The following is a 14126-nucleotide window of genomic DNA, read 5'->3' as shown; positions in this document are numbered from 1 at the left end:
AGCATAGCTCTGTGAGGTCCCGTAGCTAAGTTAGCTTCAATGGCGTCGTTAGCAACAGCATTGTTAAGGTTCGCCAGGCTGGAAAGCATTAACCGTGTAGTTACAGGTCCAGGGTTTAATAGTATTGTTGATCTTCTGTCTATCCTTCCAGTCAGGAGCTTATTTCTTTTGTTTCTATCTGCAGTTAAGCCCGATGCTATCACGTTAGCTCCGTAGCTAAATTACTTCACAGATGTATTGTCGTGGAGATAAAAGTCACTGTGAATGTCCATTTCGCGTTCTCGACTCTCATTTTCAAGAGGATATAGTATCCGAGGTGGTTTAAAATACAAATCCATGATCCACAATAAAAAAAGGAGAAAGTGTGGAATCCAATGAGACCTTGTACCTAAGTTACGCTCAGAGCGAAAAAAGAAAGTCCTGCACTGCACTCTAGTCCTTCACTCTCACGTTCCTCATCCACAAATCTTTCATCCTTGCTCAAATTAATGGGGTAATCGTCGCTTTCTCGGTCCGAATCGCTCTCGCTGCTGGTGTAAACAATGGGGAAATGTGAGGAGCCCTTCAACCTGCGACGTCACGCTACTTCCGGTACAGGCAAGGCTTTTTTTATCAGCGACCAAAAGTTGCGAACTTTATCGTCGATGTTCTCTACTAAATCCTTTCAGCAACAATATGGCAATATCGCGAAATGATCAAGTATGACACATAGAATGGATCTGCTATCCCCGTTTAAATAAGAAAATGTCATTTCAGTAGGCCTTTAAATGTTTAAAAAACTAAACAATTTGGAAACATCCAGTGGGCCAGATTGAAATTCTTAATGGCCCGTATTATGCCCAGGTGTTCTGTAGTGTAAACTGCATAATTTGCCTATTGGCTGCTTCCAAAGAGGACTGTCACATGACTGCAAACTTGACACCTAATTGGCTGGAGTGCGTCTTTAGTTTTGAAGCAATGAATATTTCTACATTGAATATTTCTGCACAGAATGTTTTGACCTGAATTTCTGAACATTTAATTTAATTACACACACTGAATTTAAAACACTGTAATTTAACCATAAAAAAATTATCTGCATAATTTTATATAAAATATTTCAGTTCACAAATTTCAAATGCCAGAAATTCAGTTATACCACAACATATCTTCGAATTTCTTTATTGTTTTTGTTATCCCCTTAGTGAGCAACATTTAACAGTGATTCCAGTATAGGAAGTTAATGTTTCACAAATTGTCAGTGCCCCACCAGCCATGAACCTCACCACAGTACAATGACTACCAGCATATGCCATGAAGCTTTTCCTGGACTACAGCTTTGCATTCAACACAATCTTCCCAGAAAAGCTGACTGTGAAACTGAGTGACTTTAGCATCCCGGCCGCCACCTGCAACTGGATTCTGGACATCCTCAGCACAGGTGGCGAGAATGGGAGGACAAACTGTAGCTCACAGCCAGCCGAGGTGACTGCAGGGATGCTGCCTCCCTGTACACACATGGTGACACCATTGTCGTCAAGGAAACTGACAACAAAGCTATCCAGGGTTTTACTAAGGGTGTGGATAAGTCAGGCAATTGCCAAAGGAGAGGATAACAAGCTCACCATTCTTGTAGAAAAAACGAGAGATCCTGAACATTTTCCTGAAAAGAAAGCCCTCAGTTTACAGATTAAAGAGAATAAAGTGGAGAAGTGATGTTTGTCTCACGGCAGATCACAACAAAGTAATACCTTTCATGTAGAACAGGTCCATACCTTGTTATTTTATAAAATAAACTCCTATCATTTTTACACAAAAGCATGTTATTTATCTTTACTGTATATGGTTGCACGTTTACAAAACCCAAAACCAGTGAAGTTGGCACGTTGTGTAAATCGTAAATAAAAACAGAATACAATGATTTGCAAATCCTTTTCAACCTATAATCAATTGAATAGACAGCAAAGACAAGATACTTAATGTTCGAACTGGCAAACTTTGTTATTTTTTGCAAATATTAGCTCATTTTAAATTTCATGCCTGTAACATGATTCAAAAAAGCTGGTACAAGTGGCAAAAAAGACTGAGAAAGTTGAGGAATGCTCATCTAACACTTATTTGGAACATCCCACAGGTGAACAGGCTAATTGGGAACAGGTGGGTGCCATGATTGGGTATAAAAGCAGCTTCCAATAAATGCTCAGTCATTCACAAACAAGGATGGGGCGAGGGTCACCACTTTGTGAACAAATGCGTGAGCAAATTGTCGAACAGTTTAAGAACAACATTTCTCAACGAGCTATTGCAAGGAATTTAGGGATTTCACCATCTACGGTTCGTAATATCATCAAAAGGTTCAGAGAATCTGGAGAAATCACTGCACATAAACAGCAAAGCCGAAAACCGACATTGAATGCCTGTGACCTTCGATCCCTCAGGCGGTACTGCATCAAAAACTTAATCAGTGTGTAAAGGATATCACCACATGGGCTCAGGAACACTTCAGAAAACCACTGTCAGTAACTACAATTTGTCGCCACATCTGTAAGTGCAAGTTAAACCTACTATGCAAAGCGAAAGCCATTTATCAACAACACCCAGAAACGCTGCCGGCTTTGCTGGGCCCGAGCTCATCTAAGATGGACTGATGCAAAGTGGAAGAGTGTTCTGTGGTCTGACGAGTCCACATTTCAAATTGTTTTTGGAAACTGTGGACGTCGTGTCCTCCGGAACAAAGAGGAAAAGAACCATCCGGATTGTTATAGGCGCAAAGTTCAAAAGCCAGCATCTGTGATGGTATGGGGGTGTATTAGTCTCCAAGGCATGGGTAACTTACACATCTGTGAAGGCCCCATTGATGCTGAAAGGTACATACAGGTTTTGGAGCAGCATATGTTGCCATCCAAGCAATGTCTTTTTCATGGACGGCAATCGATCCATCCATTTTCTACAGCTTGTCCCGTTTGTGGTTGCGGGGGATGCTGGAGCCTATCTCAGCTGCATGCCCCTGCTTATTTCAGCAAGACAATGCCAAGCCACATTCTGCACGTGTTACAACAGCGGGGCTTCGCAATAAAAGAGTGCGGGTACTAGACTGGCCTACCTGTAGTCCAGACCTGTCCCACATTGAAAATGTGTGGAGCATTATGAAGCGTCAAACACCACAACGGAGACCCTGAATTGTTGAACAACTTAAGCTGTACATCAAGCAAGAATGGGAAATAATTCCACCTGAAAAGCTTCAAAAATTGGTCTCCTCAGTTCCCAAACGTTAACTGAGTGTTGTAAAAAGAAAAGGCCATGTAACACAGTGGTAAAAATGCCCCTGTGCCAACTTTTTTGCAATGTGTTGCTGCCATTAAATTCTAAGTTAATGAATATTTGCAAAAAAATTACAATTCTCAGTTCGAACATTAAATATCTTGGCTTTGCAGTCTATTCAATTGAATATAAGTTGAAAAAGATTTGCAAATCATTGTATTCTGTTTTTATTTACGATTTACACAACGTGCCAACTTCACTTCACTTTACAACTTCAACCCTTAGAAAGAAAAAAAGACAGGAAGAAGTTATTTTGACAGATAGAGAAACTAAGATGTCAAAAAGAGTGTTGAGGGAATACAGTATGTTACAGTCCCTGCTAGACCCCAACAGTTTTATTTGAAGTGGCATATCTAGTGAACCATTTAAAACAAGTTACCACAATTGTTTAACATAGGTTAAAAAGTTTAAAAGTTAATTCAAATGTGTGCACCTAATTATTGTTTTTCAAAACATGCACACATAAGACTGACAAACATTCACACTACAAGCACATCTTTAAGTGGTAATCAAACATTGATGTATTTGTTTCGAAACGTGGAGGCAGGTAATCTGCGTATAAAACCTTGCATGTGTGGCAAAAACATACAGAAATATGCGAGCCAAGATTAGAACCCTGAACTTTCTGGATGTGAAGAGGGTTGTCTAGCCATTGTTTTATCATGTGCTCGACACGGTTCTCAAAGCTTCGGTGCATCGTGTGTGCATACGTGAATCATTAATGCTGGTCGACTGTACTTTACTACTTTTCAGTGCTGTAAGATTCAGTTGATTAAATAATCAAAGGTGAATAATAAATAAATAAATTGGTCGTTAAAAATGTCAACGATTTGACTTCCATCATTAGTGTTTGTCCATCTTGTTTGTCCTGTGTGTAACATGTCAGTGTTGTTATCTCTTGTCCTTTCTACCCATTGACCAGGTGCTTGACCGGATTCACTGGGCACCGATGTGAACAAGCTGTGCTTAAGAAAGTCTCGATCCCGAAACGTATGTGACTCTTGTATACAATCCCACATGTCATTACTGGTGTTTCACCCTATCACATTTGATCTCCAAAAAATCTAAACAAATCTATCTTTCCTTTTTGAGTAATGGATACATTTGGTAATAAGAAATCCATTTTTCTTGCTGTATTCCTAGTTGTGTGATTTGGTTTCCTATGAGAGAACTAGTGCCCTGAAACTTGCATGTACTTACCATTTCATCCTGTGCCATTATGCTGCCTTAATTAAAACTGTTTTTTCTCGTGAGACACTAATTTTTCATACCTCTTCACCCCTCTGACGGCAAACACTTCTGCATGTCTGATGCTGGATGGTCAACTGTACTCCTTATTTGATCGAATGCCTCATCATGGGTTAAGATCACTCTGTTTTTGTTCTATTCCTACACATCCGGGGCTTTTGTGGGAAACGTATTGCAAGAAAGTCTTGCCTATGTAATGTACATGCACATTTCAGCCAGTTGTCATAAATATTTAAGCCTTTCAGGTATTCCCAAACTCTCTGAACGGAAAGTTATATTTCATATATCTTGTAACTATGAACACTAATTAGACATTTTGGTCTTGTAGGCCCTTCCTGCCAACACCAGTGATGACTATTGTGGGTTCTTCCTTGTTTTTGAACTAACTGCCTGTCTGTTCTTGTCTGTTTTCTCTTTTTTCCTAATCAGATGTCCAAATGAATTTACTGGTGATCGCTGCCAAAACTATGTAATGGCCAGCTTTTACAGTATGTCTATTTCAACTTCTATCTGTTTTTTTTAGTGGTGCATGCCTCACTCAGAGTATATATACTCTGAACCCTCCTGTGTTTCAACATAAAACTGTAATTTAAGCCTTTTTTTTTTTGCTTAACTCTTTTATAATTTGTTATTATTATCTATTTATTTATTTATTTATTATATGTTAACGATGCATGCAGTATTGATCATGGAAAACCAATGACCAAACCAAACCCAAATGTACACAATTTACCCTTATGTAGCATACAATGTACAGCAACTTAAATTATATTTCTAATTATAAAATGTTATATTCAAAATAAAATATTGTGGCACAAAATCTATAATTTATTTTGGATTTTTTTTATTTATACATTTAAAACTATACATAAATGAAGAGTTCAGATTTTTTTTTTTGAAACAGCGATTCCTGCTGATGTGTGTTGCAAGTGAATTGTTTCTAACAACCCAAATAAAAGCCAACATTTTAAAATTTCAATTATATATAATAATTTTGTAACATTTTTTCAGCAAAAACAAATAACTAAACAACTTTTTGGGGTTTTATTTTGCAAAAACTGACTGAAGTCTAGCCCTTAAAATGAGTGAGACCAGATCCTTTTTTTCAGAGGAATGCTTATTCCAACACTGTAAAGAATAATTTCATCCAATTAAACACTTTTATTTTGGTTGATTCCTGGACACGGCGTGTCCAGGGTTTACATTGACCGATGCATCATGAAATCATTACATTGACAGCTGCATCACAAGACAATTTATTGTTCAACTACCTTATCAGTGCTCTCCACCAAGTCTTGCCTGCCCATGGCTTGTGCTCAGACATCTGCCAAGGCTTCCTCATAGTAATTCCTCACTTGCTCTCCAGTACCAGTCTCATCAATCAATTTGAGAACATCATTGTCCACGTTTAAACAATTAACCACGGGGCACAAAGCAAGCCTGAAAGTGCCACATTTTTTCTTTTCTTTTGACAAAATGGTAGAAGAAATAACCCTCATAAACGTGCTCAAACCCAACCTTGTGTAACCCAGGTGCCTTTTATCCCATTCTGCATGGGGATGCAAACTCTGGACGTCCGCATTGTCAGGGAGTGAGCTTTACTAACGTAGAAATGGCACAGCCACACTTGCTGGCCCTCTGTTACACTTACTTGACACCATCAATTTGCAGTATTCGGGCTTCACTGAACTTGAACTGATGTGAGACCATGGTTCTAGGTTTGAAGAACAGAGGGGGCTTAGGCCCCAGGAGGTCCCTGTGAAAAATGTTTGCACTTGCAAGATCTTTTCGCTCACTACTTTTTGGCACTGTATTAGAATTACACAACAAACACTGAATACAAACTTTCTTTCCTGAAAATCAGGGGCTGGATGTCCACCCAAAGATATGTTGTCTGTGCACAACCTCCTTGATTCAGAATTTTTGCACATGCAAGATTTTTTTGCTTACAACTTGTTGTTACTGTATTAGAATTACACAGCAAATACTGAAGAAATCGAAATGGTTGAAAAGCAAGATTGTTAGTCTCCTGTTATTACTGTAATGGTAATTCAAGGCATTTAGGGTTAGGGTGTCAATTTCCAGGCCCACAGGTAGACACCTGGCCAGTAGGGACTATCACAATAACCTGCCATTTATGGTTAAAACGATAAAAGTGAAGATAAACAATTGAATAATTGACTATGAGTCTGTCAGTGGATCCAGTCTTCAGAGGCCCCAAAACACTACTCTAAAATATCACTAAGGCTATTAAACAACATCAATTAAGTTGAAGTAGCACATCTATACGGCAAAGCTGTAGCAGTGTGCTTTGCAGATCATACGGTGTGAAAGTTATTTTATTGTCCGCGATATTATAGACATTATTATTATGAGTTTTATATTACAAATAAATCCGAAAGTGTTATGATGTGACTTCAGTTTAAACTCTCCAGCGTTCCGAATAATGACGCTTGTCATAAGCATCATCATTATTCGCCAAAATAGACAGATACAAAATAAATAGTTGATTGAAATGAGCAAAAACAGGTGACAATAATGTTTTTGGAACTCGCGTCAATCAATGTTCCACCACTGATCACCAACACGCTGTTCGGAGCAGACATCAAGGCAAATGTCCCCAAAACTGCAGGAGACATCTTCTTTCATAATCTTCTCCGCGGTTCGGAAAACGTTGACTTTGATTGCACAGAATCCTTGACATTGCCACAAATGCACCAGTACTGAGACGACTAGAATTGAAGCATGTTCACTTCTGGGTGTACTTCCGTAAACACTGCAGGACGTGCTGCGGTCTGGCTCGACAAGAGTGAAAACGTGGACTGAATTTTCAGTATAATAGTGCGGGCGTTACTGATGGAATGGATTGGATTGGATAAAAAGCCCTGACAAAGGGCTATACATACACTGCAGTTGCAGTATGCTTTCTTTTATCTGAGCGTTCTGGATCCTTAAAGGGGAATTGCACTATTTTGGGAATTTTGCCTACCATTTAAAATGGAGTGAATTGGATTTGCTGTAATCTGCATGTAAATCGCTCTAAAAACATCCTAAAACATCGATCAACAAGTTATATACAAATTGTAAGTATATATGTAGTAACAGGCACATTCATATTAACATGTAATATTTACGTATTTTGGTCATTTTAAGCATATGGCGGGGCAATAATTTCACAGACATATCACATTGTTCGCTATTCCCTATAACAACAACAACACTACTAATCATGACAGACTTCATAAGGGCCAAAAACGACTACTTTGAGACAAATGACGATTCAGAACCTTGTATTTTTTTACCCTGAATGCAAGGAGGTTGAGCTCCAAGTTTTAGAAGCTGACTGATAAGCAGATCCAGCAAGGAGCACTATTGCTAACCGCTAAACAAGAAATACAAACTACAAACATAATAAAACAATTACTTACTGTACAATGTCTGCTCTCACTCGAATGCCGACTGATTGTATGTTCATATATTTCCGTTTGGATAAAGAATTAATCATAATGCTTACGCAGGTAAAAAAAAAAATAATAATAATAAAAAAACAAGCGTCTTTAAAAAAATGTTTTGCCATCCCCGGGTCCAAGTTCAATGTCAAAGTTGACCAAATTCTGGGTTTGGAGTAGCAACCTTCTACTATACACGTGAGAGCCATGAATTATACTCTAGAATTAACTTTTACCAACTCAGATATATTGCAGCAGCTCACCAGCTCAGTATGTCAAGATTCTGTAATTTCCGAGCTATAGAGCGCACCGGTATTTACGCCACACCCACCAAATTTTAGAATTAAGAAAAATACACAATGGACATGACTTATGTAAAATACACAATGGACATTATACTTTTGTAATGTTTATTTAATGTGTATATTTTCAGTCTGACAAACTTAAATGAAGGAAGAAGTGCAAAGAAATAAAACTGAGTAAAGAAAATAATTCAAAACAAGGAGCATCAGTCCTCAACAAAACTTCTGGAGCTTCTGTTTCTTCATGCTGTTAAACATCTGTCTAGCTGCACATGCTGGAAACAAGCAGCCAGGGCAGAAAATGTAATTTATTGACAGTGCAGTGTAAAAGCCGGTGTGTTTAATTTGCAATTTAAAGGCCTACTGAAATGAAATTTTCTTATTTAAACGGGGATAGCAGGTCCATTCTATGTGTCATACTTGATCATTTTGCGATATTGCCATATTTTTGCTGAAAGGATTTAGTAGAGAACATCGACGATAAAGTTCGCAACTTTTGGTCGCTGATATAAAAAAGCCTTGCCTGTACCGGAAGTAGCGTGACGTCACAGGTTGTGGAGCGCCTCACATCTGTACATTGTTTACAATCATGGCCACCAGCAGCGAGAGCGATTCGGACCGAGAAAGCGACGATTACCCCATTAATTTCAGCGAGGATGAAAGATTCGTGGATGAGGAAAGTGAGAGTGAAGGATTAGAGGGCGGTGGAAGCGATTCAGATAGGGAAGATGCTGTGAGAGGTGGGTGGGACCTGATATTCAGCTGGGAATGACTAAAACAGTAAATAAACACAAGACATATATATACTCTATTAGCCACAACACAACCAGGCTTATATTTAATATGCCACAAATTAATCCGCATAACAAACACCTCCCCCCTCCCGTCCATATAACCCACCAATACAACTCAAACACCCGCACAACACACTCAATCCCACAGCCCAAAGTACCGTTCACCTCCGTAAAGTTCATACAGCACATATATTTCCCCAAAGTTACGTACGTGACATGCACATAGCGGCACGCACGTACGTGCAAGCGATCAAATGTTTGGAAGCCAAAGCTGCGTACTCACGGTAGCGCATCTGCTATCCAACTCAAAGTCCTCCTGGTTGTGTTGCTGCAGCCGGCCGCTAATTCACAGATCCCACCTACAGCTTTCTTCTTTGCTGTCTTCATTGTTCATTAAACAAATTGCAAAAGATTCACCAACACAGAAGTCCAGAATACTGTGGAATTTTGCGATGAAAACAGACGACTTAATAGCTGGCCACAATGGTGTCCCAATATGTCCGCTACAATCCGTGACGTCACGCGCAAACGTCATCATACCGAGACGTTTTCAGCAGAATATTTTGCGGGAAATTTAAAATTGCACTTTACTAATCTAACCCGGCCGTATTGGCATGTGTTGCAATGTTAAGATTTCGTCATTGATATATAAACTATCAGACTGCGTGGTCGGTAGTAGTGGGTTTCAGTAGGCTTTTAAGTAAAAGCAGTCTCAAAGGAATATAACCTGTTAAGGCACTTTCTGACGAAACATCTACATTTCGATGTCTGGCCCTGAGCTTTTTGGGCTCCTGAAATTGCGGCCCTCTTCAGTTAAATAGCCATGCTATAGACCAGGGGTCGGCAACCTAAAATGTTGAAAGAGCCATATTGGAGCAAAAATACAAAAACAAATCTGTCTGGAGCCGCAACAAATTAGAAGCCATATTACATACAGATAGTGTGTCATGAGATATACATTGAATTGAGATGATTTAAAGGAAACTAAATGAGCTCAAATATAGCTACAAACGAGGCATAATGATGCAATATGTACATATAGCTAGCCTAAATAGCATGTTAGCATCGATTAGCTTGCAGTCATGCAGTGACCAAATATGTCTGATTAGCACTCCACACAAGTCAATAACATCAACAAAACTCACCTTTGTGTATTCACGCACAACGTTAACAGTCGGGTGGAGAAAATGAGACAGAAAAAGAAGTGGCATAAAACACGTCCTAGAAAGTCGGAGAAAGTTATACATGGAAACAATCTAAAGGTGAGTTCAAGGACCGCCAAAATTAGTAGGACAAAACGGCGCTCGCCAAATACTCGAATCAGTGAAGCATGTTTAATACAAACAGTGTGCTTTATAACAATTAATGTCATGTTTGTCCTCCTACAGAAACCATATTAAAACCAAAAAAAATTGTTTTTTTTCCCCCTCATCTTTTTCCATTTTTCATACATTTTTGAAAAAGCTTCAGAGAGCCACTAGGGCGGCGCTAAAGAGCCACATGCGGCTCTAGAGCCGCGGGTTGCCGACCCCTGCTATAGACAAATACTAGACGAAAATGAATATATACTTCCGGGTCAAGGCGCGAAGCAGGAAGTACATTTTCAACCGGCAGCACCTGCAGTGAGCAAACTTGTCCAAAAATGGTGCAATGACACAGACAAAACACACATTTTCAGTGTCTGTCAGTGTTTTATTAAAATTATTTGTTGAATACAAAACATTATGGACGTTAGGGAAGAAACATTTATAAGGGTTCAAAGCGTAGGAAAAAAGTAGCGGCTTATAGCCTGGAAAATACGGTAGCTGCAAAGCTGGTTACTACCCTGTTATCACTGCTAAATGTAGTTAGCACTTATAATTACAATATTGCTGAAACTTTGTTAATATTCGGATCACGAGATGTAATTGGAGCTCAATAGACGCAGTGACGTAATGACTTCCATTAGCTTTTTATTATAGCCACCTCGTACTTGCTGCATATTAAAAATTAGAATGCATGAAAAAAAATAACATATGTGTGCTTGTTTTAGGATTGTGAATGATAGGCAACATTTCAAAGAAAGTGCAGTTCCCCTTTAGGCTGCAACTAGAATTTCTCACAAATTAACTGCAAACATTTTTTGCGGAATGACCAAACCCAAGATTAAAGTCATACACGAACACACTGTCGTAAAATGTGTAGGATATTTAAGCATGATTTTGCTCCTTAAATAGCTGATGTATTTCCGTAACGCTCAAGTCAGTTGGCAGGTATTTTGGGCCAGATGCAACCCTTCTGCTGTAGTGGCTTGCCCTGCACACGTTTGCACATGGTCATGCACAGCTTTCCTTTTAGCAGCATATTCTTCTACTTTCCGTGCGCCACCACAATTTTCAGGCCTTGCTATTCCCTTCTCAATCCAGTACTTAGCAATATTCGCCACAAGATTCCTACTTGACACCTGAAATGATTAAGTGAAAAAGAGTATTAATCATAATAATAAGCAGCATATCATACGTGTAGGCTTTACAGCGACATACCATAAAATACATTTCCTTTATCGAAATTCTATGCTGCCATGCAGATGCAACTTTTAGGAAAACTAGGCCCTTAATGTGCCTGTCAATGTTAGTCACACTCTACTGGGAAAAAAATATAATACTCACAAAAAAATGCTCACAAATTACTTTTGGCACACTGGTAGTTTCACTCTATTTTTATCCATGATGAAGTCGCTGACATACATTTCCCTGTGCTTTTGCTTGGCAGGATCTTCAAATTTCTGCCTCCTCCTCTGAACTTTTTTAATATCCATCTAGGACAGGGATGTCAAACTCGTTTTCATTGAGGGCCACCTTGCAGTTATGGCTGCCATCAGAGGGCTGCTTGTAACAGCGAATAATGTATGAATTTGCTTCTGGATTCCATTATTAATTGTATTTTTTTTTTTTAAGAAGACTGTCGATTTTACAGTAACAACTTTACATTTACAAAATTTTACTGTAAAATATAGTGTTTTTTAAATTTTTTACAACATTTAACAGTAAATGGAAAAACAGCACCACTGATTTTTTTTGGGGGGTGAGGGGGTTACAGAAAAAGCTGCCAGAATTTTTGTGTAAAATTTACATTGGTTTTTACAACATTATATTGTTAATGGAAAACAGTACAAGTTATTTCTTTTATTCTGGCAACTTAGCTGCCAGTTTTTCTACCGTAAAAAAATATATAGTTTTCTCATTTACAGTAATACACCGTTTAAAACAGCAACCATAGGATTTACAGTCAAAAACTGGCAGCTTAGTCAACAGAATTTTAACGCAAAAAACAGTAGTAGTTTTTGCAATCCGAGTCATACCAAAGACTATAAAAATGGGACCCATTACCTCCCTGCTTGGCACTCAGCTTCAAGGATTGGAATTGGGGGTTAAATCACCAAAAATGATTCCCGGGCGCGGCCACCGCTGCTGCTCACTGCTCTCCTCATCTCCCAGGGGGTGATCAAGGGTGATGGGTCAAATGCAGAGAATAATTTCGCCACACTTAGTGTGTGTGTGTGACAATCGTTGGTACTTTAACTTTTAACTTTAACTTAATATGCTGTAAAGAACAAGGTAAAATGTAGTGTAATTTTTTATATTATTGATTTGATTGGTAGTTTGCTGTAAAGTTAAGTATTTTTATTTAGACAAAACATGTTTGGGAAGTATGATAATATACTGTAGTATTTGTTGCAATATTGGATATTATTAAAGTTTAAAATGTATGCAATTTCAAGGAATACATACATGTTTCTGTCAAAATGAAAAAAATCCATTACATTTAGTGAGAAAATATTAAGTACTTTATTTCCTGGTGTTTACGGGCCAGATAAAACGATGCCGCGGGCCAGATCTGGCCCCCGGGCCTTGAGTTTGACACCTGTGATCTAGGACAACAGCATGGCATCTTGTTTTACCTTATCAGTGGTTGAATACAGCAGACTAAACACACCATTCAGTTTGTCATTGGAGAGAGTAGTGGCTACACACGTATCGTGTACAATATGTACACAGGCAGCAAACAGGATTTTTCCAACCGCACTGTGTCGTCCATTCTTGCTCATAAACCGTTCAGATTTATCAGGACAGCCTTTCTTTTTGTGTGCAGGAGGCGAGGGCATCACTCACTTACTGATTTCAACGCAGTTATTCATTTGGTTACAATCACAGCAAAACAGAAGTGGAGCGAGCGAGATGGGCATTCCCATGACAAATTTCAAAATCTAATGAATTTGTCTGGTTGTGCCTCAAAGAGAGCATAGGGCTTGTTGGTTGTTTTTTTTTTTTTTTTAACTAAAACAGACTATTTAACAGTGAAATGCAAAATATAAGTAGTTTTTTGTGGAAAAATAGATTTGACCTCCTGGTAGAGAATGCTGAAAACTTTTTTGTGGTATTCACAACTCAATATCTGTGACAATGGCGCATTGGCGTTTATCGTTTTTTGCACCTGAACTCCTCAAATACACCCCACTTATAATGTATAGGCTTGATCTATTAAGATCCAAAAAAACAGGTGCTAAATAGTGTGGGCCAAGTATAAAATAGCTCGTACTGTTAGTGGGCGTGTTGCAGGTGATCTACTACTGTAAGACTGCATGCACGATTATAATAACAAGAGCAAAAGCGGTGCAGACTGCCATATTTTAATTTTACTACCGGCTGTCAGAATGGAGAGATTCATGCGCTGCATATCCATGGCGTCATTCTCCAACTTGTGGTGTTTTGCTATGTTGTGGAACATGCCGCGCACAATCATAATCTGGGCCACCTTTTCTGATACAAGAGAACCTCCTTTTAGTCAACAAATGTGCACTCAGGGAAACGCCGGTGTTGTGCCCAAAACACTGGTAATGACTGTGATGGTGTACTGGAAGGATCCAGATAGATGTTGTAAGATGTTTTTTTTCATATGGGAGATGTTTATAATATCTATCCTATTTAAAAAAAAAACGCAATTAAAAAAAAAAAAACACAAGAAAACACTAAAACAAATCAAATGACTTCATG

The 14126-nt window shown here is 38.7% G+C and overlaps 1 protein-coding gene across 7 annotated transcripts in view; it reads left to right on the top strand.

Annotated features, from left to right (window-relative positions):
- Window positions 1–14126, top strand: part of nrg1 (neuregulin 1) — a 109242-nt gene that overhangs the window by 58518 nt on the left and 36598 nt on the right. For 4 of the 7 annotated variants that reach the window (XM_062031455.1, XM_062031454.1, XM_062031460.1 and 1 more), the window contains exon 4: window positions 4223–4290. The exons of 1 other annotated variant lie outside the window; for it this stretch is intronic. In XM_062031455.1, the coding sequence (XP_061887439.1) occupies window positions 4223–4290 (68 nt within the window). Of the gene's footprint in view, window positions 1–4222; window positions 4291–4977; window positions 5037–14126 lie in introns of all 7 variants that reach the window. 2 more of the 7 variants (XM_062031456.1, XM_062031461.1) reach the window with 1 other exon arrangement.

Source organism: Entelurus aequoreus, linkage group LG21, assembly GCF_033978785.1.
Source record: "Entelurus aequoreus isolate RoL-2023_Sb linkage group LG21, RoL_Eaeq_v1.1, whole genome shotgun sequence".
NCBI lineage: Eukaryota > Metazoa > Chordata > Actinopteri > Syngnathiformes > Syngnathidae > Entelurus > Entelurus aequoreus.
This window is presented reverse-complemented; position numbering and strand designations above follow the sequence as displayed.